Consider the following 27,200-nt stretch of genomic DNA (forward strand, 5'->3'; position numbering starts at 1 on the left):
GTGGCATATAGTAACAAATACTTTTACATATTGTGGATAGTCAGCTAGGTAGCTTTGCCTATATTGACTGGGTTCATTCACTTTTCTGGGGACTGCCTAGCCATCAGCAGATCTAGCCCAGCTGCGACTGGGATGACTGGAGTTACTTGGCAGTCCCTGCTTCACATGTTTCTCATTCCCCATTAAACTAGCCCAGGAACTCTCATGGCTGTAGCAGAAGTGCAAAATCAAGTGACGGGAAATACATAAGGCCTGTCTAGGCTTGGTACTGGCATATTGTCACTTCTGTTGCATTCTGTTCGTCAAAGCAAGTTACAATGCCAGCCCAACTTCAAGGGCTAGGGAAATAGTTCCTACCTTTTAAGTCAGAAGAACTGCAGAGGCACATGTGGCTTCCATATAAGGAGGATTGAAAAATAGGCTATTACTATGATTAATCTACCATATGTCAGGTATAGGAGATATTATTACATTGGGTGGTTAGAACACTGAACCTAGACTTGAGAGAGTGAGGCATGCGTTTATTATGTATAGAATGAGCATTCCAAGAAAAGAATAATGATTACCCAAGAACGCGAGGTTCTGAAGGAGTATCAGGGAAGCCAGTGTGCTTGAGCAGAATGAGCAAGGAAGAGAACAGTAGATTTGTGGTGTGGTTTGTTGTCATGGCAGATATTCTAGGTTCTTGTAGGCCATCCTAAGGGCTTAAGTGACATGAGGACATTTTGGTTTTATTCTGAGCTATGACGTTGTCTTACATTTTAATTTAACAGGAACACCCTGGCTGCCCTGTAGAGAATAGACTGGAGGGGTATGGACAGAAGCACACACCACTTAGAAACCTATTCCAGTAGTTTCATCAGGAGGGTCTAAAGGCAATGACAAGCGGATATGAAGAAAAGGGGTGAATTTGGAAAGCATTTCTGAGATAGCATTAACAAGACTTGGTGATAATTGAGTGTGAGGACAAACTTATCCAAGCTGACTTGGACACTGAATGGTAATTATAAGATAGGGAATATAGGAGGAAAGATGAGTTTGAGAAATTAAGTAATTAATTATAGATGTCTTGAGTTTGAGTTCTCTGGAAGAGAGTGAGAAGGAGATATTGAGGTGGTAGTAATGAATTTAGATCTCCGATGAATTTAGTGTCAGGATTGTCCCTATAGTTCTAGAATTTTTGATCATTAGACTCATGGAAGGTGAGATTTGTGAGATAAAGAACATATACTGAGAATAACAGAGAGAAACACAGAACCTATCAGGGACATTTAAGGTTCTGGTTGAGGATGATACTGCTCTCAGTGCTGAAGAGTTAGCAGCAGAACCTGGAGGTAGTATAGAGGCCAAGTGGATTGAGTTGGAAAGAGAATTTGGATTAAACCAGGATTTGACAACTAGAAGTTGTCAAAAGCACTGAGAAATGGGTAGGGCAATTGTTCTGGTTTTGTTTTCAGAAAAAAAAAAAAAAAAGTCTTTTTTTGAAAATAGGAAGATATTAATAAGACAACTTGGAGTGGTTTGGAAGTGAGAATGGGTTTTTGAAATTTATTTATGTATTTAAAAGTAGTGGGAGAATTGCCCTTCTCATGAAATCCTGTCACATATATGAGTTGTCCTGAAAGGTAACCTGCTGTAATAGTTTTAGGGAATAGAGAAGCTGGAAAGCGGCAAGAGGACTGGTCAAAAAGCTGGTGTGTTTTAGTTTATTGTGTAAACCAAAAGGTATCTGAGATAGGTCTCAACAATTTAGAAAGTTTATTTTGCCCGGGTTAAAGATGCTCCTGTGACACAGCCTCAGGAGGTCCTGATAACATGTGCCCAAGGTGGTCGTGGTACAGCTTTATTTTATACATTTTGGTGAGACCAGAGACATAAGTTGGGCCAACCTTAGGTGGGGCTTCTAGGTCATAAGTAGGTAAGAGACGAAAAGTTGCTTACTTTGTTTTGATAGCCTTCCACTGAATACACAATTTAGAGTGGCTCTGTGAATCTGCATTTTTACATAAACAATAGGACAGGAAATAATCAGATACACATTTGTCTCAGTTGAGCCTTAGAGAGATGGCTTTGAGTTCTGTCTGTCCTTTGTCCACAAGGAATTTCCTGGTGGGCAAATTGTGAGGGAGGTATGTAGCTTTTTGTCTTTGTAGCTATCTTATTAAGAAAAAATGGGAGGCAGGTTTGCCTGACATAGTTCCCAGCTTGACTTTTCTCTCGGCTTAGTGATTTGGGGGTCCTGAGATTTATTTTCTTTCACAATTGTCATTCTCTCCTTTTCTTTTGGCCCTAGATCTCTTCTCTCATTTCTCTACTTTCTGTGCTGCCACCCTTATGCTACTGGTGTATCATAAGCATATGCTATTGGGCAGGGTGAGTGTGGAATCATTAAATGATAATGTATGATATGGCAGAAAACTGTTGATTAAATAAATTGGGATTGACAGAGTAAAGATACTACCTATCTTTTCTCCTTTTTTGAAAGCTGTCTCTATTATATTTACCATATCATATTGCAGTTATATATTTTTCTGTGTCTTGTACTAGGTTGTGAGGTTTTTAGTGGCCAGGACCGGGTCTTACTTGTCTTTATAAATTGAGTGCCTATCCAGTGGTCACATGATAGGTGCTTTGTGAATTTTTTTTTTTTGAGACAGGATCACACCCTGTTGCCCAGACTGTAGTGCAATGGTGCAATCTCAACTTACTGCAGCCTCAGCCTCCCAGGCTCAAGTAGTCTTCCCACCACAACCTCCTGAGTAACAGGGAATATAGGCATGTTCCACCTCACCTGGCTAATTTTTGTATTTTTTTGTAGAGACAGGGTTCTGCCATGTTGCCCAGGCTGGTCTTGAACTCCTGGGCTCAAGTGATCACCCTGCCTCAATTTCCCAAAGTGCTGAGACTGTGAACGTGAGCCACCACACCAAGATCTTATTTTATAATATATATATTCAGTACTGTTAATTTCCTTTTAAGCAGTGCTTTCCCACAAATTTTGGAAAGTTGTAGTTTGGAATTTTCCAGCTTTCTGTTACTGATGGCAAGTTTAATTCTATCACCATCTTAGAGCAGATACTTTGTATGGTTGTTGTTTTAAATTTGTTGAAATGTGTTTTATGGCCCAGAATTTAGTCTCTCTTGGTGAATGTTTCATGTAAACTTGAGAAGAATATGTATTCTGTGATTGTTTTAGTCTGTAGATGTGCATTATATATCCAGTTGATTAATGGTACTGGTAAGTTCAACTGTGTCCTTCCTTACTCATTTCCTGCTTGCCTCATCTGTCCCTTTCTGATAGAGGGGTATAGAAGTCTCCAACTATAATAGTGGATTCAAATGTTTCTCTTTGCAGTCCTGTCGGTTTTGCCCCACATATTTTTATGCACAGTTGTTAGACACATACAAATTAAGGATTATATAATGTCTTCTTGAAGAATTGACCCCTTTATCATGACGTAAAGCCACCCTATTCCTGATAACTTTACTTGCCATGAAATCTGCTTTATCTGAAATTAATAATATAACTACTCTCACTTTCTTTTTGTGTTATATATTTTTTTCCATCCATTTTCTTTTAATCTATATATGTCTGTACATTTAAAGCGGATCTCTTGTAGACAACATATAGAGTTGGGTCTTGGTTTTTAATCTGTTCTGATAGTCTTTTAATTGGTACATTTAGACTATTGACATTCAAAGTGATTACTGTTAGCACTGGATTAATGTCTACCATATTTGCTACTATTTTCTGTTCTTTGTTTTTTTTTTTTTTCTTTTTTTGATCTTCCACTCTTTTTCTGTCTTTTACAGTTTTAATTCAACATATTATATGACTGTCCTTTCTTAGCATATCAGTTTTACTTTTGTTGTTGTTGTTGTTTTTTCAAAAGAGACAAGGTGTTGCTTAGTTGCCTAGGCTGGAGTGCAATGGCATGATCATAGCTCACTGCAACCTCAAACTCCTGGGCTCACGTGGTCTTCCTGCCTCAGCCTCCCAAGTAGCCAGTATTTACAAGTGTGTGCCACCAACCCTCAACTAATGTTTTTGATTTTTCGTGAAGGCAAGGTCTTACCGTGTTGCCCAGGCTATCTCAACTCCTGGCCTCAAGCAATCCTCCTGCCTTGGCTTCCCAAAATATTGGGATTGTAGGTGTGAGCCACTGTGCCCAGCTACTTTTTTTTTACTTTTTAAAATGGTTGCTCTGGCATTTGCAGTCTATGTTTCCAGCAAATCCAAGTCCATTTCAGATAACACTGTACCACTTTATGGATGATGAGATTATTTTACAGAACTAGTTACTGAACTGTGTCTCAGTACCTCACCAGGATTCAAGCCAGAAAGGCTTCAGTGACCTATATTTGGGTATTTCACTTACCTCCGTTCAGTAAGGCTCTGCTAAAACCCTAGCAGGTTAGGTTCAGGTTAAATTGTTTCATCATAGGGCAACCCTGTTAAGAAGAATGGAGTATTCTGGTTTGTTGCATAATGGCTCCCCTTTCTCCCCCACTGCTGGAAGCATGAAGGGATTTTTCTCTGATACTTACTGTGAGGACCTGGTAGAGCTCCTGGAAGTAAAACTCACGGAAGTGTGGGGGCCCCCCTCTGATTGGGTCCACTTGGAGGTTTTTTTGTTTGTTTTTTAAGAGAGGTCTTGCTGTTGTCTAGGTTGAAGTGCAGTGGCACAAACTTGGCACACTGCAGCTTCAACCTCCTTGGCTCATGTGATCATTCCACTTCAGCCTCCCTCATAGCTTGGACTGCAGATGTACGCCACCACACCTAGCTAATTTTTAAACTTTTTATAGAAGTGAGGTCTCACTGTGTTTGCCTAGACTGGCCGTGAACTCCTGGGCTCAAGAGTTCCTCCTGCTTCCACCTCCCAAAGTACTTGGATTACAAGTATGAGCCATTGCACCCAGCCTCCTCTGTAGATTTTAACCCTCACTGTTGTCCACATGGAGCCTCTAGCAATTCATCATTTACAGTTCAGGTCTCTTATGGAGGTTTGCTGTGTGAGTGTTTCTGCTCTGATTAGTTGTGATTCTCTGTATTCACTTTCTGTCTCTCCAGTTTGGGGGCAGCTGTTTCATCTGTGACTTAACTTGTCTTATGCATCTGAGAAAAGTTGTTGACTTTTCAGTTTGTTTAGCTTCTTACTTGTTCTTAAGATGGAGTGACAAATTTTTTTGCACCTTTGTTTTATTTTGATAAAATGTATTAATACAAAACATTTATCACTTAAGTGTACAGTTCTGTGGCATTAGGTACATTCACACTGGGCAATTAGGAATCTTAAAAGGGAAAAGTCACATACTGTTAGAAGGTTCATACAAGGCTTTATAGAAAGGATTTTTAAGATGAGCTTCTATATAGCAATTAAAAGAGCATTTCAGTAGAAACATGGGCATATGATACGATAATTACTAGAAGAAAAAAGCAAATAAGTGCTGAACACAGGCAAAAAAATCACCAACCTCTCCAATAATGAGAAAAATTGAAGTTAATCAACATTAACTTTTGGGGGAGTATCTACCAGATTTGCTAAAAACTCAAAAATTACATTAATTCAGAAGCTGAGAATAGCGGCCAGGCACAGTGGCTCACACCTGTAATCCCAGCAAAGGAGGCTAAGGGAAGTAGATCACCTGAGCCTCAGGAGTTTGAGACCAGCCTGGCCAACATGGTGAAACCCCATCTTTACTAAAAATGAAAAAAATTAGCCAGGACTGGTGGTGGATGCCTGTAATTCCAGCTACTTGGGAAGCTGAGGTAGGAGAATAGCTTGAACCTGTGAGGTGGAGGTTGTAGCACAGCCAAGATCACGCCACTGCATTCCAGCCTGGGCAGCAGAGCAAGACTCCATCTCAGGAAAACAAACAAACAAAAAAGAAATAGAGAATAGCAAATGTTGGTAAGGATATAGAAGACTAGGGTTTCTAGGTCTGTTAAGGGGAGGGTAAACTGGTGAAGCCAATTTGGAAGGCAGTTTGGCCACTTGTAATAGAAGTGATAATGTACATACCCTTTGACCCAGCATGTCAACTTAAAGGATCTTTCCTTAAAAATACTTGCATATGTGCATAAAATAGTTATGTCCAAGTATGCAAAAATTTTTGTGAGACAATCTAAAATAGCTATTAGTAAGAGGAATTAACATAACTGGCTACCTAAAAGGAAATGGATGTGAATGGAGGGGAGGAGAGAGAAGTTTTGCTTTTTCTTCTGATAACTGTACGCAGAAAAGAGTAACATAGCAGGCTTAAGACTGCTATCCTTAAAAAGGTCTGGTTACAAGGTTATCTCTTGGCTGGTGTTTGGGAACTTAGACTTTTGGGAGGATTTATCATTTATCACTCTCATCAGGGGATAATCCTGATAAGAGTGGTTCACTGTTACTGAATTGTACAAACAATGTGGTTTATAGGCTGGGCCTGTGGCTCAATCATGTAATCTCAGTGCTTTGGGAGGCCAAGGCAGGAGGATTCCTTTAACCTAGGAGTTTGAGACTAGCTTGTGCCACATAGTGAGACCTCGTCTCTACAAAATGTTTTGTTGCAATGAGCTGTGATCATGCCATTGCACTCCAGCACAGGTAACAGGACAAGACTCTTTCTCTGAAACACAAAAATAAAAAACAATATGGTTTATGTTGCTTGAACACCTACTTTTTTTCTGGGAGCCTGGAATTTTAGTATATCGTTAGGCAGAGTGCCTGTGTAACCAGCTTCCAATGAAAGCCCTAGGCACTTTTGTTCTAATGCACTTCCCTTGTGGTCAATGTTTCACACATGTTGTCACAACTTATTTCTGCAGGAATTAAGTGGTTCCTGTGTAATTTCATCAGGAGAGGATTTTTGAAAGCTTATGCCTAGTTTCTTCTGGACTTTACCTCTTGTGCCTTTCTCTTTGCTTTCACTTTGTATCCTTTAGCTGTAATAAGTCATAGCTCTGAGTATGGTTATATGCAATACGTTGGATCACTTGATATGTTGAGTTTTTTATAGGTGTGTATTATCTAACCCCTTTATTGTGCACATTTTGCCTTGATGGTAAAAGACTGAAAGCATTCCTTGATAACATTGTAGGTGATATAATAAATAAGTGAATCAAAAAGTTAGTGTCTTTAGGTATGTTATTTAGGACAAGGAGATACTACTTTAGGTAAATTATTTTAAGTTACGCTTCTGTTTTTTATTACCTTCATATATCAATATGATTGTTAACCACAGATATTAAATTTCAAATAGCGTTTTAAGTTTATTTTCTCTAGTTTTACAAATTATATTACATAAACTTATTGAACTGAATGTGAAAATAGGGTGCCAGTTCCCTATGCGAGGTTCTGAATGGGTTATCAATGCCTATTGTGTCTAACAGACTTGCCCTGCTTTATTGAATATATATTTGGAAGACTCGAGGCTCTGTGGGAGAAGAAAAAGAAATCGATTATTGTCTGTGAGGCAGTGAATTATAATCTTGGGCAGTAGCAGCATTAGCAGTGATGGGATAAAATGTGTAAATTTGATGGATATAAAAGGCAAGAATAACAAGTACTATATGACTAGAATTTATTTTTGGAATATATACCACATTAGAGCAGGGATTTTGTCCCATTCACCTCTGTATCAGTAGCACCTAAAACAGTCCCTGGGCATAGGATAGGTTAGGTGAAGTTGATGTCAAAGCAGTCATCATCATAAAAGTGATCATTGAGTCTGAAGAGGAAGCTTTTTTTATTATAAATTTCTGAATCCAATATGTCAGCAAATTTTAAAGTATTTTTTGGGAAAATCATAAGTTAATTCATGAGTTGGTCAGAGCTTACTAATGTTGTATGAATATTACGTGACCTGGTCATCTGAGATATTTTAATGGCACTTGCCTGCAACTAGCTGTTCTTTTTGATACTGGATAGGACATTTAATTCCATACCAACAACTACAAAGGATTTCTTTCCCTTTCAAAAAATCTTTTTTTTAAAATTGTGGTAAAATACATGTAACATAAAGCCTATCATCTAAGCCATTTTTAAGTGTACAGTTCAGTAGTGTTACGTACATTCACATTGTTATATAACCAATCTCTAGAACTCTTCTCATCTTGTAGAGCTAAAACTCTATTCCATTAAACCAACCTCTTTATTCCAAACTTATTCTTCTCCTTCCCCCATCCCTTAGCACCATTCTCTTACACTTTCTGTCTATATGGATTTGACAATTAAAGATACCTCATATAATTAGGATTGTATAATACTATCTTTTGTGACTGGTTTACATCAGTTAGCATAATGTCCTTGTGGCTCATCCAGGTTGTAGTATGTGTCAAAATCTTCCTTTTTAAAGGGTTGAATAATACTGCATTGTATGTATATACTACATTTTGTTTATCCATTTGCTCAATGCATGACACTTGCGTTGCTTCCACCTTTTGGCTATTGTGAATGATGCTGCTATGAACATGGGTGTACAAATATCTGTTCAAGACCCTGCTTTCCATTATTTGAGGTATGTGCCCAAAAGTGGAATTGCTGAATCATCTGGTAATTCTACCTTTACTTTTTGAGGAGCCACCATACTATTTCCTATAGTAACTGCATCATTTTACATTTTACAACAGAGCACAAGGGTTCCCGTTTCTCCACATCCTTGCCAGTACCCATTATTCTGGCTTGTTTTTTGTTTCTTTTGTTTTTATAGAGATGAGGTTTTGCTATGTTGCCCAGGCTGGTCTTGAACTCCCCAAGTGGCTCCTTAAGCTGATCAAATGATCCTTCCTGCCACGGCCTTCCAAAGTGCTTGGGTTATAGGTGTGAGCCACTGTGCCCAGCCTCTTCTGGTTTATTGATAGTAGTCATCATAGTGGTTCAATTAGATAAAGTCATATAGGAATATAAAACTGTGTGCTGTTGGTGGGACTGTTGAATCATCTATATGAAATACTCCCTAGGAATTGAAGCTATTAAGATTTTGATGCCTGTTAGAGATGATTGTTGATTCCCTAAAAGTAATTTTAGTAGAGCAATAAAGGAAAAAATGAAATTCTCAGAGGGTTCAGGAGTTAGAGGTTCAACAGGAAGTGTCGTTTCTTTTTAGAAAGTTTGGTCAGCTGACCACAGCTTTCCGGCAGTTTCTGGCCTTGCAAAAAATAACTTTTTTTCCATATATTGGTTGAGCTGTCTTAAACTAAAAGACTCTTTTCCTCTACTGTATTTGTTTTTGCAGAAGAAAGTGTGAATTCTGCACCTCTGTTACTAATTTGAGAGTCTTTGTTTTATTTTTGTAATTGGAGGTAAAGAGAATTGATGTTATTCTGGCTTAATATGTTAACACTGGAACTTAATATTCTCAGTTTTACTGTATGTTTTTATTTTATTTATTTATTTTGAGACTGAGTCTCGTTCTATCATGCAATGGCATGATCTCGGCCCACTGCAACCTCCACCTCCTGGGTTCAAGTGATTCTCCTGCCTTAGACTCCCAAGTAGCTGGGATTATAAGTTCATGCCACTGCATCCAGCGAATTTTTGTATTTTTAGTAGAGATGGGTTTCATCACTTTGAACAGGCCGGTCTTGAATTCCTGATCTCAGGTGATCCGTCCATCTGGGCCTTCCAAAGTGCTGAGATTACAGGTGTCAGCCACTGTGCCTGGCTTACTGTATGTTTTTATTATATATTATGGGATAATGAGATTAGTGATGGATTGCTTTGTAATACTTTGGAAGTCTGGGTTTGGCAGAGTTTGCCCCTATGAAGATTAAGTGGGACTGTGGTGATTGTGTTTTCTTAAATCATAACCAGATGAAGGGAAGACATAGTTGGGAGCTATAGTTTTAATATCTAGGTTTTGGAATTTTAGGGTAATTTGCTGTAGGGACCAAGTGTTTGAAATTGGGATTGATGGAATCTCAATGGAACCAGTGACTGCCTAAGTTAAATGTGTAGAGGGACATTAGATAACATATGATGAGGAAATGGGTAAAAGAAGGTTAGGGCCTTGTGAGTTGAAACAAAAATAATCAAACCTGGAACACTTTCCATTTACTGTATTAGATATTTTCGTTTCAATAAAATTAGTTTATATGACAAAATTTTATTGTCCTCCTAATTCAAGTGGGATTCTACTTTTATTTCCGTAAAAATACGCTTTCAGGGTACGTAAGGAGTAGACTTGCTTTATAAGTTTGGATTTTCTCACCAAGGGACAAGAGAAAAGAAAAAAAAATCATTTGCATATTATCTAGGCTATGCCAAAAAAATGAACAGGCTTTTTAAATTATTTTTTTTCATTTAATTTATTATTTACCATATTTATTATTTTAAAACATAAAGTCTGTAGTACAAGGTTTTATTTTTAAACCTTCTCAAAATTAAAGACTGTTGCACTCATTCAGGGAAGATTATCTAGCTGTATTGGAGAGATCTCCTTTGCTAGTAGTTGATGGAACCTAGGAATTGAACCTCAGCTTCTCTGATTTAAAGCTGCCCTGTTGTGAAGTAGAAATGAAATGTAAGCAATATATTCTTAAGTATACTGTTCAATTCTGATTTACATGGAAGATCTAAACAGTTTATTTACTCCGTACTGTTTGTTATGGGACTGTGCTGATAGTAGCTAGTACTAACAGAATAAGAAGATACCATCTAAATCTGGGAATTCATGTTCTTCCTGGGATGGTGTATGTGCATATCTAAATAATTACTGTATATTGGGATATGTTCTAGATAAGAGGGGTATATAAAGTGGATAGAGATGAGGAAGTAGATGATGGGCCTGTATGCCAGTACTACTATCAGGAAAAATTTCACGAGGATGATTTCTGTATTGGCCTAGTAGAAAGCAGGGAGTTTGCTTGGCAGACAAATAGAGGAATAAGTGAAGCATAGTTTTTGACATGAGCAAAGCACAGAATCATTTTATAACCCCAAGATTCGTAAGACTGGCCCTATTAACTTCAAAGTTATTTTCTTTGTTATCAATCCTGAGTTAGCTTCAAATGAGGAGGCATAGCTGTGCATTTCTGAAAAAGAATGAGAGAGAATTAGTCTGGTATGCAGCAGTGGGTGAACAGTAAGCAAGATGGGAAGATAAATTTTGAAAGGCAAAGTTGCATATTTTGCAACTAAAGGTACACATTGCAATTGTGTAGTTGAAAGACTGTTTGGTTATTTTAGCTTCTTGGAATCATTATTGTTAGTGATATGCATGCTTTTCTTTTCATTAGTTTTTTTTTTTGTTTGTTTTTGTTTTTTTGAGACAGAGCTTTTGTCTCCCAGCCTGGAGTGCAGTGGCATGAGCTCCACTCACTGCATGAAAAGACTACTCAGCCCCTGAATAGCTGGGACTACAGGCTCATGCCACCAGGCTTGGCTAATTTTTGCATTTTTAGTAGAGTTGGAGTTTCACCATGTTGGCCAGGCTGGTCTTGAGCTCCTGACCTCAAGTGATCTGCCCACCTCTGCCTCCTAAAGTGCTAGGATTACAGGCATGAGCCACCATGCCTGTCCAATATGAACATTTTTATATATTAGTAAAGTTAAGAGATAAAATAGTGATAAGGTAGTGTTACTTTGAGATAGTATAGTGTGGAAATTATACTCGAGTTTATACTGCAGTTAATTTGTATTTGGGGTTTTAAGAATTATTTTGGTTTAGTTATCATGCAACTTGTAGGGTTAAATTAATACTATTAAGATGGTGTAGTTTTTCTGACTGAGAACAGTTAAATTTTTCAAATATAAAGCCAGATTAATTTATTTACTTAACAATGGTTATTGAATGCCATCTGTGTCCCAAACCTGCTACCTTTGAAAATTTAGGTGAATTCTCCAGTAATTGCCTCAGAAATTTTTCAGAGCAGTTAGGTAAAAGGAGTATGATTTTATGGTTTAGGTAGTCTTAATATTTTGCTACAATATAACTCTTAAGTGTAAAGTAATTACATTTTTATTTATGTAAGGTATAGTTTTAATATTTGTATATTCTTATGTGCATATTTACTAAAAGTTGTATCTTAAGAAATTGATGTTGTTTTAAGTGTTACAACATTGAGGAATTTGGGGCAGGGGTGTGTGGTCTAATAACAGAACGAGAGATCTTCAGCTTTGATATTTAATTTCTTTATATCCCATCTTATCCCAAAAGGAATTTCAGTTAGCTTAATTTCCATTTTAGTTCTGGGTTTTTTTGGTGCTAATTTATTGTTTTCTTAATTGTCCTGATTTAAAATCCAGCCAAAAAATTAAATTTGATACTTGTCTGTCTAAATGTATTTTTACTTCAAAGTCTGTTGAGTAAATATGAAGAGAATTAGCTATATTTTAGAAATGATGGTAACAAGACTTGCTCATGAGGAGAAGAGTGAGATAAAGGAACAAATCAAGGATGAGTGTTAGGTTTTTGGCTTGAGCTACTGTTGAATGGTGGTGCTGTGCTTGTTTGTGATGCCCATTACACATCCAGCGGACAGACAAGTAGATGGCTCTTTGAATCTGGAGAGATTTAACAAATTTTAAACATTCTTGGGAGCTTAGATGAACAATGAACTGTTCTACCCTTTTAAGAACTTGAATCTTGACACACAAATGGATATCTTAAAGTCACATTGCATGTGATTTTTGGAGACTTTTGAGAATCCATTTATTGATTTAGGATTAGGGGAATACAAGTTTAATGTTTTAAGAAATAAAATAAAAACTGTTTAAAACAAAATGAATGTTAAACTCGAATTTTGTTTGCATCAAAAATTCTAAGTATTAAAAATGTTTCTCTGACTTGTCTGACAGGCTTAATAAATCTTCAATGCAATTTTTAGTGAGAGTTTTGCCTTGCATTAGATATTAGTCTATAAAGTCCAATAAGATAGTCTAATCTCTGCCTTCAGTTTTATAGATTAAAGGATGAGACAGACAAATACTGAAATACTTATGAAATACTTTTCACAAGTGGCAATAGAACAATGTATTACAGACTCATTGCAGAGGGCAGCAGTAAAGGAGGGAAGGTTCAAGAAAGCCTTTACAAAGGAAATAACACTTCGGCCAGAGCCCTACTCACCAGTGAAAGGAAAAATTGTGCAACTTTGATGTTTAAGAAGTGGAGGGTTGCTGCTAGTAGTCGTGGGGGTAATTCTATATTACTGAAGCATCACACTCTAGTAAGATTATAAGAAGAGGCTAGAAAATTGGACAGGCAACATTCAACATATTTTATAATCAAAGATTTGGTAGTTTTTGTTAGAGATGATAGACATAGAGAAGAATTTTTAAATGGAACTAAAATGGTCAGACTTGCCATTGTAGAACAGTAATAAAGGAATACAGTTATTTTTGGAATTCATTTATTTGCCTTTTTTTTTTTTTTTTTTTTTTTTTTTTTGAGATGGAGTCTTGCTCTGTCGCCCAGGCTAGAGTGCAGTGGTGCAATCTTGGCTCACTGCAACCTCTGCCACCCAGGTTCAAGCAATTCTCCTGTCTCAGTCTTCCGAGTAGCTGGGATTACAGGTGCCCACCATCACACCTGGCTAATTTTTGTTGTTTTAGTAGAGATGGGGCTTCACCATCTTGGCCAGGCCAAAAGTTTAGAGCAGTAATAAAGAAGTACAGTTATTTTTGGAATTCATATTCGAAGCCCTGACCTTGTGACCCATCAGCTGGGCTTCTCAAAGTGCTGGGATTACAGGCGTGAGCCACTGCACCCATTAGTATGACTTTTTAAAGATCTCTGGGATAGACTGGCATGGTGGCTCACGCCTGTAATCCCAGCTCTTTGGGAGGCTAAGGTGGGCAGATTGCTTCGTCCAGGAGTTTGAGACCAGTCTGGACAAACATGGCAAAACCCCATCTCTACAAAAAATACAAAAAGTTAACCAGGGTGTGGTGTGTGCCTGTAGTCCCAGCTACTCTCTGAGGGATGCTAAGGTGGGAGAATCACCTGAGCCCAGGAAGTTTAAGGCTGCAGTGAGCTGTGATCACACCATTGCACTCCAGCCAGGGCAGCAGAGTTGAGACCCTGTTTCAGTAAAGATCTTCAGGAGTAGATTTAATTGCAAATATCTTTTTTAAAGGACTTATTTGCTTACCTTTTTTTTAAAAGTCACACATGATAAAGGATGTGGTGGGTACCTATAACTTAATATATATACCATTTAGCTATATTTTTGCCCATTTAAGACAGTAAATGATTAAAAATTCTGTCTTGCTTTAGGATTTTATTAATTGTATTATATAATAAATGAATTATTTTATTAGTGTTTAGTGTTGTTCTCATAGTATATGAATAAGGTTTCTTAGTATATTATGTCACATTTCTCAAGAATATAGAATTTTTTTCTGTTTCTTTCCTGGTAACAGCTTCATCAGAGACAGTAGAATGGTGGTCAGGAAGTTAAAATGAAATTATATGTGTAGATATTTGTTTCATAGAGTTTAAATGAACTTTGGTGCTACTTCTATTCAAGAACTATTTGGACATTAATGTTGAGGTGGTGTTTAAAAAAAAAAAACTGCTCTAGGCCAAATAAGATCTTAATCTGGCGGTATTTTGTACTCACAGAGTTTATAGTTTAACGGTATGTAAAATGTATCTTTATATATTTATCATAAGAGTAAGAAATGTTAAGTGTTCTGAGAGTACATATAAAGGTAAAAGAACTCAGAGGGGAAGATTACGTCTGGATGAAGGGCATCAGAAACTGTAGGAGCTAGGGCTTAAAATTAAAAGAGGTAAGATTTGAAGGTTGTGCAAGTGGGGAGACCACCAAGAAGCAAAGAAGCAGCATACACAAAGACAGAGAAAGATGATTATCATGGGAGTTTTTTTAAGTAGAATCTTAGAGAGCAATTTTTAAAAATGCAAATTATCAGGTTCTACCTCAGACCTACTGAATCAGAAACTGTAGGGGTGAAGCCTAGCAAATGTGGTCCTCCAGGTGATTCTGAAGCACACCCAAATTTGACAGGCGGATACATTGGCCTGGAATATGCAACTCTTTTTGATCTTTGATCTAGGAAACATTTTAAAGAAACAAATCTGAAGTAACAACATTTAAAGAGTTCTAGTAATTAGCTCAATAATAATAGTTAACATTTATTGAGCCATTTTATTTTTTTGAGTGGAGGTTATTATCTCCATTACTAGGCTTTTTGTTGAGTGGAGGTTATTATCTCCATTTTATAGATGAGATAGCTGGGGGGTTAAATATGTTAATTGTCACAAAGCTAGAAAGTACCAGATCCAGAATTTTAATTTATGTAGCTTACTATAAAGCTGACATTTTTTTGGTATGAAATAAGCTCCAACTTGAAGATATCTTTTTAAAAGTACAAATAAGTATTTGGACACTAAAGTTCTCAAGGTTCATTATATGAGAAGTGTAAAGTTATTTTACATATAAGCTTTGTTTTGCACATTTCTCAATAACATCATTTGTCATGTAAAAGAAGAAAAGTTTGGAGTGGGCCGGGCGTGGTTGCTCACACTAGTATTCCCAGCACTTTGGGATGTTGAGACAGGAGGATTGCTGGAGCCCAGGAGTTCAAGACCGGCCTCTGCAATATATATGAGGAGACTCCCAACCCTACAAAAAAAAAAATAATATATTAGCTGGGCGTGGTGACATGAGCCTGTGGTTTCAGCTACTTTGGAGGCTGAGGCAGGAGGATCATTTGAACATGGGAGTTTGAAGCTGTGGTGAGCCATAATCATGGCACTGCGCTCCAGTTTGGACAACAGAGTGAGTCCCCATCTGTGAATGAATGAATGAATGAAAGAAAAAGAACAGCTTAGAGTGATTGTACCAGGTATTCCTGAGGTACCTTCACATTTTATAATAAAACTCAGCCACTCTTTGTACTTAATATTTTTTTCTCATTGACACTGACCTAAGATGTATTCCTTTCCCCTCTGTTTCTACAACTATTTAAGTTGATATCCTTCTGTATGTCAGATTCAAATATAATATTTTGAAATGCACTAATACTATAAGTATCGAAAAATACATGTTTTCAGATACTTGATTTTGGAGCAGAGAAAATACAAAAGTTCTAATTAAATATGCAAGATATGTAACCATAAGGATCTTTGTTAATATGGAATAATGACATCATAAACAGTCTTTTCTACTTTCCTTTTTTATTTATGTGCAGTCTTTTTGAACAGGCAGTATAGTCATACAACCCAAAAGGTATGAAAAGACAAATAGTAATGCCTCCTTCCCATCTGTTTCCCGTAGGTACCCGTTTTCCTTCCCCACAGACACATACTTTGTTAATAGTTTTTCTTCCAGAGATGATATGTGCATATGTACAAGCAAATGCAAATAGGTTTTTATTTCCCTTTAATACCAGTAGTAGTATATTACATATATTCATACTACCCTGTGTATATAATGTACACTATTGTTTCCTGCTTTTTACACATAATGTGTATTTTTCAGATGTTGTCATCTCACTGTATATAAAAAGCTTACTCATTTGTTTTTCAGCTCTCTCATATTTGGTGGTATGACTAAAACAAATTATGCCAGTCCTAGAGGTTTCTTTGTTTGTAGTTTTTTGCTATTATTATTAGCAATGCTGCAGTGGTTGGGTGGGTGGATCACCTAAGGTCAGGAGTTTGAGACCAGCCTGGCCAACATGGTGAAACCCTTTCTCTATCAAAAATATAAAAATAGCCAGGTACAGTGGCATGTGCCTATAGTCCCAGCTACTCAGGAGGCTGAGACACAAGAATTGCTTGAACCCAGGAGGCAGAGGTTGCAGTGAGCTGAGATAGAGCCACTGCACTCCAGCCTGGGTGACAGAGCAAGATCCTGTTTCAAAAAAAAAAAAAAAAAAAAAAACACATACACACACACAAAACAAAAACAGTGCTGCGGTATATAACTTTGTATATAAGTCATGTCATGTATGTCCCATTTTTATCTGGAAGACAAAGTTGTGGAAGTACTTTGGATTCTTGGATTGAGGAGTTATGTGCATTTGTAATTGCCCAATTACCCTCCTTAGGGATTGGTTGGAGTTGGGTTTAATGTTCCTTTCCACCAACATTGTATTGAAGTTCTCATCCCATTTACTTTATTTTTTTAGTTTTTGTAAAGACAGGGTCTTGCCTTGTTAACCATGTTGGTCTTGAACAACTCCAGGCTTCAGGCAGTCCTCCCACTTTGGCCTCCCAAAGTGGTTAGGATTACAAGTGTGAGCCACCATGCTCGGCCCCCACTTACTTTTGAATACAGTTTTTCCCCTCACATGTATATATTTGGAGAACTCTATTACCACAGAAAATGACAAGAAATAGCGTCATAAATGTGGGGAATTTTACTTTGACATTGTGCCAGTGCAGAATAAGATTCTAGTATAATCATCGTCATTAAGAAAAAAATGTATTCCTGTTGTAGGTCACTAGTATTGTGATGATAAAATTTTTAGTAGTTTTTCAAAGAAAAAAGCTTAACATTCTTAATGTAAGTGCCTATTTGTAATTTTAAGTGCTTTATGTCTAAGAAGATTATAACAGTAAGGCAAGAATCTTATATTACAGCTCTATCTAGGATTTCTTGAAAAGTGGGAAAGAGGTAAGAGGGAAGATGTGCTTTAAAAGAGTTATCATGGAAGAAGAAAATTTCAAAAATATTTCTTAAAATATAGTCAGTTTTAGTTCCTTAAATATCAGCATCACAAATAGCAAAAATAATATAGTGAGAAAGTTAAATTTTACCAGACTTACTTTTCATTTTGCTTCTATTTAATAATTTGTTGAATAGTAAAACTAGAATGCTTTCAATATGTCTTGAAAGAAAGTAGGTTCCTTTGAAATTAAATTTCAGCAATGTAGTTGTGTAGAATTTAAACAATTCACAATACTGACTTTCAGTGCTTCTGAAAGCAGGAAGTGTATTACTGGCACACAGAAATATTCTAGCCCAAAGAACATCCCCACTGCCATATGTGGTAAGAATTTGTCACTAACCCACAAACTACTTCTGTAATGCAACGAATAAGCAGAATTGGTCTTTGTTGGACATTTCCAATTCAATATGAAAGAACTTTGTTTTGCAGTTTCTTATAAGTAATTATTAGCTTACGCCTTGGGAGAAAGCCTGGCATATCATGGGTGCGTGCTCATGGTTTATTGAGACAAGAAATAAAGAAACCTGTACATAATTCTTTTAGGCATGATTTTAAAACTTGGCTATTGTGACCCTTAGTTAAAACACTGAGATTACTCGAGTGTGTTAAAGACTGAGTTAAATATTCTGACTCAGCTATTTTATCTTACTTTTATTCTGTTTGTCCTTTTTGCTGCTCATGCGAAGTAAATATGAATCTTACGTTTGCATTTAGGCTACGAAAGAAATTATCCTTTGGGTTAATTATTAAGGGATGGGGAAATTAAGAGCTCAGAGACAGGAAAATGAGTTGTGAGGAATTGAGTTCAGCAAATTTTATTAAAAATTTTAAAATATCAACTGTTTCTCTAAACTTTAATTTTTATTTTTTGTATTTTAAGCGGTTAAGAAGATTGTCTACCAAATATAGAACAGAAAAGATATATCCCACAGCCACTGGAGAAAAAGAAGAAAATGTTAAAAAGAACAGATATAAGGACATACTGCCATGTAAGTTTGAAATGCCCTTGATAGAACACATAGAAATGCTAATTAGCCTTTTGTAACCTACCTAGCTTCATTCTTCCTGAGTTTGATTGTTAGGAAGTACTAATTAGCCTATCTTTCAAAGTACACTAAAAGATAATAATTCGTAATTGTGCTTTTTGTTTTTTCTTCTGATTGTAATTTTTAATTTTTTTCCTTTAAGTATCATAGCTGCTCTAACACTAAATTACTTTTAAATAGTGTAAATCTGAGTGAAAATATCTTTTGTGAACTCTGTTCAAAGACATAATTTCATTAAAATAATAGACAAATAATATATTTTCTAAAATGCTAACAATATTCTTTTTTGTATATCCAGAAGAGCCTTAACTGATTAATGATGCATGAAAAAATGAACCATAGGATGACTCAAATATCTGCGTGTCTACTATTTTCAGCAGTCTGAATATGTATCTCTGAGCATATGTCTTAGATTGATAGCATTACATTCTAATAATAATATTATAATTAGTTTATTTATTTATGTATTTAAATAGAAGTGAGGGAGTCTCACTGTGTTGCCCAGGCTGGTCTCAAATTTCTAAGCTCATGTGATCCTCCCACCTCATCCTCCCAAAGTGTTGAGATTACAGGTATAAGCCACTGCACCTGGCCTGTATTCTTAAATAGCATATTTTTCTGGCAAAATAACTTTAACTCTGAAAGTATACTTAAAGTATGCCCTCACTTATCCAATAAAAGCTATACGTCATACTTGCTATCTTTTAAACCTGCTGGTAGTCTTTCTTTCTTCGAGTATCTTGAAATACCTACATTCTATTACATTATTTCCTCAGTTCTCATACATTCTTAAAGCTTGTTCTCTCTAAAATGTCCTTAAAGTTCTGAGCAAATTTTTTTTTTTTTTTTTTTTTGGAGACTGAGTCTTGCTCTGTCACCCAGGCCAGAGTACAGTGGCACGATCTTGGCTCATGGCAACCTCTGCCTCCCAGGTTCAAGCAATTCTTGTGCTTCAGCCTCCTGAATAGCTAGGTCTACAGGCACCTGGCACTACATCCGGCTAATGTTTTGTATTTTAGTAGAGACAGGGTTTCACCATGTTGCCCAGGGCCCAGTGACTTTTTAATTGCCAGATTCGGTGGTCTTTTTTTATTCTTTACTCTAACAGGAAGAATATTGATTATTCAAGAATATTAAACTATTTTGATGCCACTGATAAATCCCTATTTTTGAAATCTTCTTCCATGACAACTCTTTTAAAGCACCCCTTCTCTTATCTCTTTCCTTCTTTTCTCCACTAACTTCTGTGCCTCAATTTAGTCCTTCATCTTTTTGTTGTTCTACATCATTATCAGCTGTGGGATGTATGGATAGCTTGTGTTGGCAGAATTAACAAGTGGCAACATAGCATAATGGTAAAGCATTCTGATTCTGGAAGTTGAAATCCTGACTTCACCACTTGATAGCTCTATGACCTTGGACTTATCCTCTCTGTGCCGTGGTTTTGTCATCCTTAAAGTGAAGATTATATTAATACTATTTAGGACTATTTGCGCAATAGGTTAATATTAATGTTTAAAAGTGTACCTAGCATACAGTAACCTCTCATTAAGCTTTTGCAAAGTACACTCCACGTTTCTCACCCATTGTCTTAGTCCATTCAGGCTGCTATTACAGAAATACCATGAACAGGGTGGCTTATTAATAACAGACATTTATTTCTTAACGTTCTGGAGACTGAGAAGTCCAAGATGAAGGCACTAGCAGATTTGCTGTCTGGTGAAGGTTCACTCTGGTTCATAGGTGGTGCCTTCTCACTGCACCTCACAAGGTAGAAGGGGCATACAAGCTCCCTCGGGCCTCTTCAGTAAAGGCCGGTAATCCTATTCACAAGACATGACCTAATCATCTCCTAAAGGCCCCGTTAATACTGTTGCATTGGAATTTAGGTTTTAACATACGAATTTGGGAGGGACACAAACATTGACACCATAGTACCAGTCTGCTTCAGAATAGGGGATGACATGGCTTTCTGGATACTTTGTATTAAACAAAATAATCTTAAGATGATTTTATATTGCTCTGGAATTATTAATGCACACACTCAAAGAATTAGCTTATCCAATTCCTTTTTCTGTCATCTAGGGAAATCTTAAACAGCCGTAGGTTTCTGTTTTCGTATGTTGTTTCATTTCTGTTTTTGTGTTTGTTTTGTTTTGTTTTTATGAGACAGAGTCTCACTCTGTCCCCTAGGCTAGAGTGCAGTGGCGCGATGTTGGCTCACTACATCCGCCACCTCCCGGGTTCAAGCTGTTCTCCTGCCTCAGCTTCCCAAGTAGCTGGGATTACAGGCACCCACCACCACACCTGGCTAATTTTTGTATTTTTGTTAGAAATGGGATTTCCCCATATTGGCCAGGCTAGTCTCATACTCCTGACTTCAGGTCATCTGCCTACCTTGGCATTTACTCATTTTACATAAAGCTTTGAGCATGTACTATATGCTGGCACTGCAACAAAAAAACTGGCAAAAATCTCTGCCCTTGTGGAGCTTGTGTTAGTCAAGGTGATAGACACTACAAATTAACATATATGGTCTGCCATGTGGTAATTAGTGTTATTGAGAATATAGTTGGAATGAAGAATATTAAAATAGCCACCCAGGTCCTTCCTTGCTACTTCTAGTTCCCGGCGCTTTGCTGGGTTTTAATGGTGGCCAACATCATGGGTGCTGTGGCTTTCTCCATACAGTGTCACAGGAGCTAAGGGTGCTGCTTAAGGAACTGCAGAATATTCAGGCAGGACACTCAGTCTGCTGTGGCAGTGGAATGTGACAGAAAAGCCAGCCAGGAGGGTGGGGAGCAATCCTCAAGGTCCTGGCTGACCCACCATTGAACAGGGCTTGGTGTGTCATTGCTTCTAGGCCTTTTTAGTGGACAGAACTGGGATGGATATACACCTGTTTATTTGAAATTGTGCATTTGTTCCATATTCCAATTCCAGCCCACCCCTTCTTTGCCTAAGTTGCTCTATGGTCAAGTGAGCACAGGTGGCTACATTTACAGCCTTGTTGCTCACCGCTTCCGTCTTCCAGTAGTCCCATGGTGCTTCACACCTCTTCAGTACATGTATTTATTTGAACCCAGAGCCTTGGCTTTGAAATCATACAACCCCAGTTTCAAATGTGGTACTGCCACTTGAGTTTTGTGATTTGGGTATACCTATCTGTGCATAGCGATATAAAATTCTATGCTTAGAGGAAACATTGATTTCGTGATAGCTATTTCTTATTAATTATACTTTTGAACCTGAGATTCTATCTATAATGCTCTGTTTTTATTTCTTTTTGATCAATTTGCAAACTTTTCATTCCCTGAGACCCAGCTTGTTCTATCTCTGAAGACTGCTGATATCCTCAAGATGTTCCTTACTCCCTTTCTTTGCTTTTATTTTACTATGGCTATATGGACAACATTATTGTGCTTATTACATGCAACAAATATTTATTGAATGAATCATATTAAAATTCACATTTAAAGTGCCAAAAAAGTAAAAATATACATGATATGCTGCGTAAGTAGCATAATGTTGATTTTTAAATTCTCTTTAATATGCTATGAGTATATAAGTAGAAAGCAATGACTACCAAATATGCCTGTGTTTTAGAATTTAATGGGAAGTTTTAAAAAGGGCATTTCTGAATTTTTTAAATTCCCTTTTGAATTTGCTAAATTGAACTTACTGCAAGATACAGTACTCCAGAAATCTTGGATTTTAATTTGCTTTTCCTAGCTGTTGAATGACTGGGAGTAGATGAAATAAGATTCGCAAAATGTTGGTGATTATTGAAGCTGGGTAATGGATATACAAAGATTCATTATACTGTTCTATTTTGGTGTATGCTTAAAATTTTCCATCTTAGAAAATTTTTTTAAAAAGGAAATTACCAGCCTGCATGTAGCCAGCCTGGCACTAGTCTCCCAAACTATCTCCCAAACTATCATTTGGGAGCCACTATTCTCATTTGGATTTACAGTTACCAGAAACATTTACTGAGGACCCAGTGGTAAACCAGCTATTTATTCTGCCTTTGAGGTACTTTGAATAGAGGCTAATATGTCATATGAATAAGGGCAATTAGCTGAGACTCCTTATTACTGGCAAACATGGTAAGAGGAAGCTCACTGTAGTTATTCAACCATCATTATCCTAACTGAATATTCTATTCTCATTTTCCAGAAGCATAGTGTTTTGTTTTTTTTTTTTTGGATGTGTATTTCCTATCCCAAATGACATATAAAAGGGGGAATGGAACATGTAAGGTGGCATGACAAAGTATTGACAGAGTATTGACAAACATTTGTAGATATTCTGTTTCTTAGAATATAGTGAGGAGATGAATAATTTTCACCAGAAGCCAGTATGTCTTCCTTATATGTGTCTTCCTACAAATTTCTAAAAAAAAAAACTCTTCAAAAAATAAATTTATTAATTAAATTAGCAGAACTGGGCCTTAGTGCTGTGTGTAAATTTTGAGCCTATGAAAAATAAATTAGTTACTATTATTTGTTCTTTAAAACTTTGCTAAGAAGTTTATTCATGTCTGTTAACATTTCAGTATTCCCTTTTATATTTTAACTGCCTTTAATACTCATTCATGGATTAGAAGGGATTCTAATGTGATAACAATGCATTTTTACATATTATATGTTATGGTCCCTTCTAATCCAGAGACAAAAAATATTAAGCAATTCTACTTCTTTAGAATTTCATAATCTCAAAGCATCTAACCTAAAATATTTATTAACTACGAAAGGGTAAGGCAGTAACATTCCCTTCTGATAAACAAGGAATACTATATTAACCAAGTGGCCATGGTTAGCATCACAAGTACTAAGGCATATGCGTATCATGTATCTCCGGATGTGTTGTACTGAGAGGGACACAACATCATTTCTGTGATATTACCAAAAATCCCCAACTTCGTTCCAATCATTTTAAAAAAAATCAATTAGAGAAACTTTTAAAGATTGAAGGAGACGAAGGAAAAATAAAAATTATTATTATTTTGAGATGGAGTCTCACTGTGTCACCCAGGCTGGAGTATAGTGGTGCAATCTCAGAGCACTGCAACCTCCCACTTCCTTGGTTCAAGCAATTCTCCTGCCTCAGCCTTCCAAGTAGCTGGGATTACAGGCATGTGCCACAATGCCCTGCTAATTTTATTTGTATTTTTAGTAGAGATGGGGTTTCACCATGTTGGCCAGGCTGGTCTCAAACTCCTGACCTCATGTGATCCACCTGTCTTGGCCTCCCAAAGTGCTGGGATTACTGGTGTAAGCCACTACGTCCAGCCACTAAAAATTAAATTTCAGATCCTTGAAAGAGATAAAAGATTAGAAAACACTGGTTTTGCATAGTCTCGTTTAATTAATAGTTTTATAACTGTTAATTTTGTGGTATTGATCATTGTCTTATCGTTGTATAAGATGTTGCTATTAGAGGAAGCTCAGTGAGAGGTATATGGAAATTCTGTATACTATTTTTGCAGTTTTACTATAAATCTAAAATTAGTTCTAAATAAAAAGTTTTAAACATCAGTACAAACTGGAAAAAACTATTAGTACCTCTTGTGACAGAGGGCTGATTTTTTCTTTTTACATGGATTTTATAAAAAATCAGTAGGACAAAACAGACATGGAAAAATGGGAAAAGTATATAAACAAGTGGTTTATGGAAAAAAAAGTACACATAACAAATACATTAAAACGTACACTCTTTGCCTAATTCAAGAGATGGACATTAAAACAAGATACTTTTACTTTTTGGTTTGTCAGTGATGAAAAGTTAATACCCAGTCACCCTTATTAAATAACACTTGAATAAATTGTTACATACCTTTTAGAAGGCAAGTAGCAATTCCTCTGTTAGAAATTTATCCTACAACAACACTGGTAACAGCCATACATACACGTTAGTGTTCATTGTAGTAATGTTTTTAATAGGAAAAAAAAATTGCTCATCAGTAGAGTATCCAGTTAAATAAAGAATGAAACATTCACATGATGGAATTCTCTGTTAAACTAAAAAGAGTAAGATAGCCAAGTGCAAGCTGGGTGCAGTGGTTCACACCTGTAATTCCAACATTTTGGGAGCCTCAGGCAGGAAGAACTCTAAGTTTTAGGTTATAACGAGCTATGATTGCACTGTACTTCAGCCTGCGTGACAGAGTGAGACCTTGTCTCTGTATTTTAAAATAATAAGGTAAATCTTTTTGTGCTTTGGGAAGAGTTCCACCATATACGGTAAGCTGAAAACGATACAAAACAGCATGTGTAGGATGCTTGCATTTGTGTAATAGTTTTTCAAAGTATATAGCTGTATGTGTACACAAAGTATGTTTGGAAGGGGAAAAGAAACTTTAATATAGTATCTGGTTGGGAGAGAGCCCTGGAATTGAAGAGCAGGGGAGACTTACTTTTCATTTTATACCTTTCTTTAATGTCTAATTTAAAAAAATTATATATATATATATTCTTTTAAAAAAATAAGTAAATCAGTAAAAACTGAAAAGGAAAATATTATTTATCAAATTTTTTGTAAAGATTTTTTACTCTGAGTTACATTACCTAATAATACATATTTTTAGCCAAGAGCAGTGTTGAGCACTTTTTATATAATCTCAATTCACTTAATTTGTTATAATTTAGTTTTTATGGTTTCTTGTGAAATATGAAAGTTAAATTTTCTAATAAGAATTTTAGCATATGGGCTTGTATATCACTGCAACCTGGTATGTTTAGTATTCATCAGCCACCTGGTATGTTTGTTAAAAGCTGCAGGGGCTGAAACCCTAGACTCTGCTCTAGTAAATCAGGGATGATGCCCTGGAATTTGAATTTTAAAAGAGTGCCAGAGATTATTCTCATTGCAACTTTAATAGACTGCTTTACACCACTGGTGGTGGTGGTTTGTTTGTTTGTTTTGAGACAGGGTCTTACTCTGTCGCCCAGGCTGTAGTGCAGTGGCTCAATCTTGGCTCACTGTAACCCCTACCTCCCAGGTTCAAGCAGTTCTGCTTCAGCCTCCCAAGTCACTAGGATTACAGGTGCCCGCCAGGTCGTGGTTGTTTTAAAGTTTATTTTATTTCCCTTCAATGTAATGTTTGAAATTACCCTGCTGGTACCTAGAGTGCATTTTCATTCATTGTTTTTTAAAGTAAATGTTCTTAAGCTGTCTATTTAACCTTACTTAGACTTTGTTAGAAAATACCTGTGTGTCAACCATGCATATTTTATAAATTTTTTTTCTTGTAGTTGATCACAGCCGAGTTAAATTGACATTAAAGACTCCCTCACAAGATTCAGACTATATCAATGCAAATTTTATAAAGGTATGTACTTACTTTAAATGGTGTTTCTCTGCCGTAGTAATGTCTTTCTACATACTAGTTTTGTAAAAACTTTTTGAATTGCTCAAACATACCAACAGCAAGAGAAATAAGCATAAAACCACTCTCCTGGCACATTGTTTTTATATGCTTTCCTTCTAGCCTCCTTATTCATATAGATAAATAGTTTGTGCTTAGTTGTGTGATAGCAGAGATAACATTTTCTTTTTTATTTCTTCTTTCCCATGGAAGTCTTACATATTACTAAATAATCTTCTCAGTCATCCCATTGGGTTTGTGTGCACAAATGAACATGATCATTCCCTGTTGTTGACCCATATAGGTTGTTTCCAATTTTTTTAAATAATAGTATTGCAGTAAACATGTTTGTTCTTTTGAATAATTTCTTGGGATAAATTACTAGGGGTGGAATTGCTGGATAATATTGATTTAAAATTCTGGAACATAGCCTTAAATATAAAACTTTTGGCAATTGTCACTGTTTCAGGTGGCAACCCAAAATCCAAGATTAAATTGTCTCTTTTATATAACCTTTGTTTGGATACCCTTTGATGAAAAGCAGTCAAGTTCTTTAGGTTATCAATAGCGATAGTTGCAAACTGCCACTTGATTCAGTTTAAATAAAAGGCTTTTTTTTCCATCAGCTAATCTGTGTTTTTAAATCTTTCAGATGATATGATAGTATAATTTTCACTTATATATGGTGTTTACACATATTTGCATATGATGTTTTTGTTAATAAAGATGTTAACTGATAAAAGTTTATGTGAGGCTGGGCACAGTGGCTCATGCCTATAATACCAGCACTTTGGGAGACAGAGGCAGGTGGGTCGCCTGAGGTCAGGAGTTTGAGACCAGCCTGGCCAACATGGTGAAATTCCATCTGTACTAAAAATATAAAAATTAGGCCGGGCGCGGTGGCTCAAGCCTGTAATCCCAGCACTTTGGGAGGCCGAGGCGGGTGGATCACGAGGTCAAGAGATCGAGACCATCCTGGTCAACATGGTGAAACCACGTCTCTACTAAAAATACAAAACATTAGCTGGGCATGGTGGTGCGTGCCTGTAATCCCAGCTACTCAGGAGGCCGAGGAAGGAGAATTGCCTGAACCCAGGAGGCGGAGATTGCGGTGAGCTGAGATCGCGCCATTGCACTCCAGCCTGGGTAACA

The 27,200-nt window shown here is 36.7% G+C and overlaps 1 protein-coding gene across 10 annotated transcripts in view; it reads left to right on the forward strand.

Annotated features, from left to right (window-relative positions):
• PTPN12 (protein tyrosine phosphatase non-receptor type 12) overlaps nt 1–27,200 on the forward strand; it is a 106,415-nt gene that overhangs the window by 21,163 nt on the left and 58,052 nt on the right. For all 10 annotated transcript variants that reach the window (XR_004268373.1, XR_004268374.1, XM_032276410.1 and 7 more), the window contains 2 exons: nt 18,514–18,622; nt 25,936–26,012. Coding sequence is in view for 8 of the 10 variants with exons in the window: in XM_032276410.1 (XP_032132301.1) it covers nt 18,514–18,622; nt 25,936–26,012 (186 nt within the window). In the remaining 2 variants the exon portion in view is untranslated. The remainder of the gene's footprint in view (nt 1–18,513; nt 18,623–25,935; nt 26,013–27,200) is intronic.

The sequence above is a fragment of the Sapajus apella genome, unplaced genomic scaffold, assembly GCF_009761245.1.
Source record: "Sapajus apella isolate SASKATOON/1434 unplaced genomic scaffold, GSC_monkey_1.0 scaffold7, whole genome shotgun sequence".
Classification (NCBI taxonomy): Eukaryota; Metazoa; Chordata; class Mammalia; order Primates; family Cebidae; genus Sapajus; species Sapajus apella.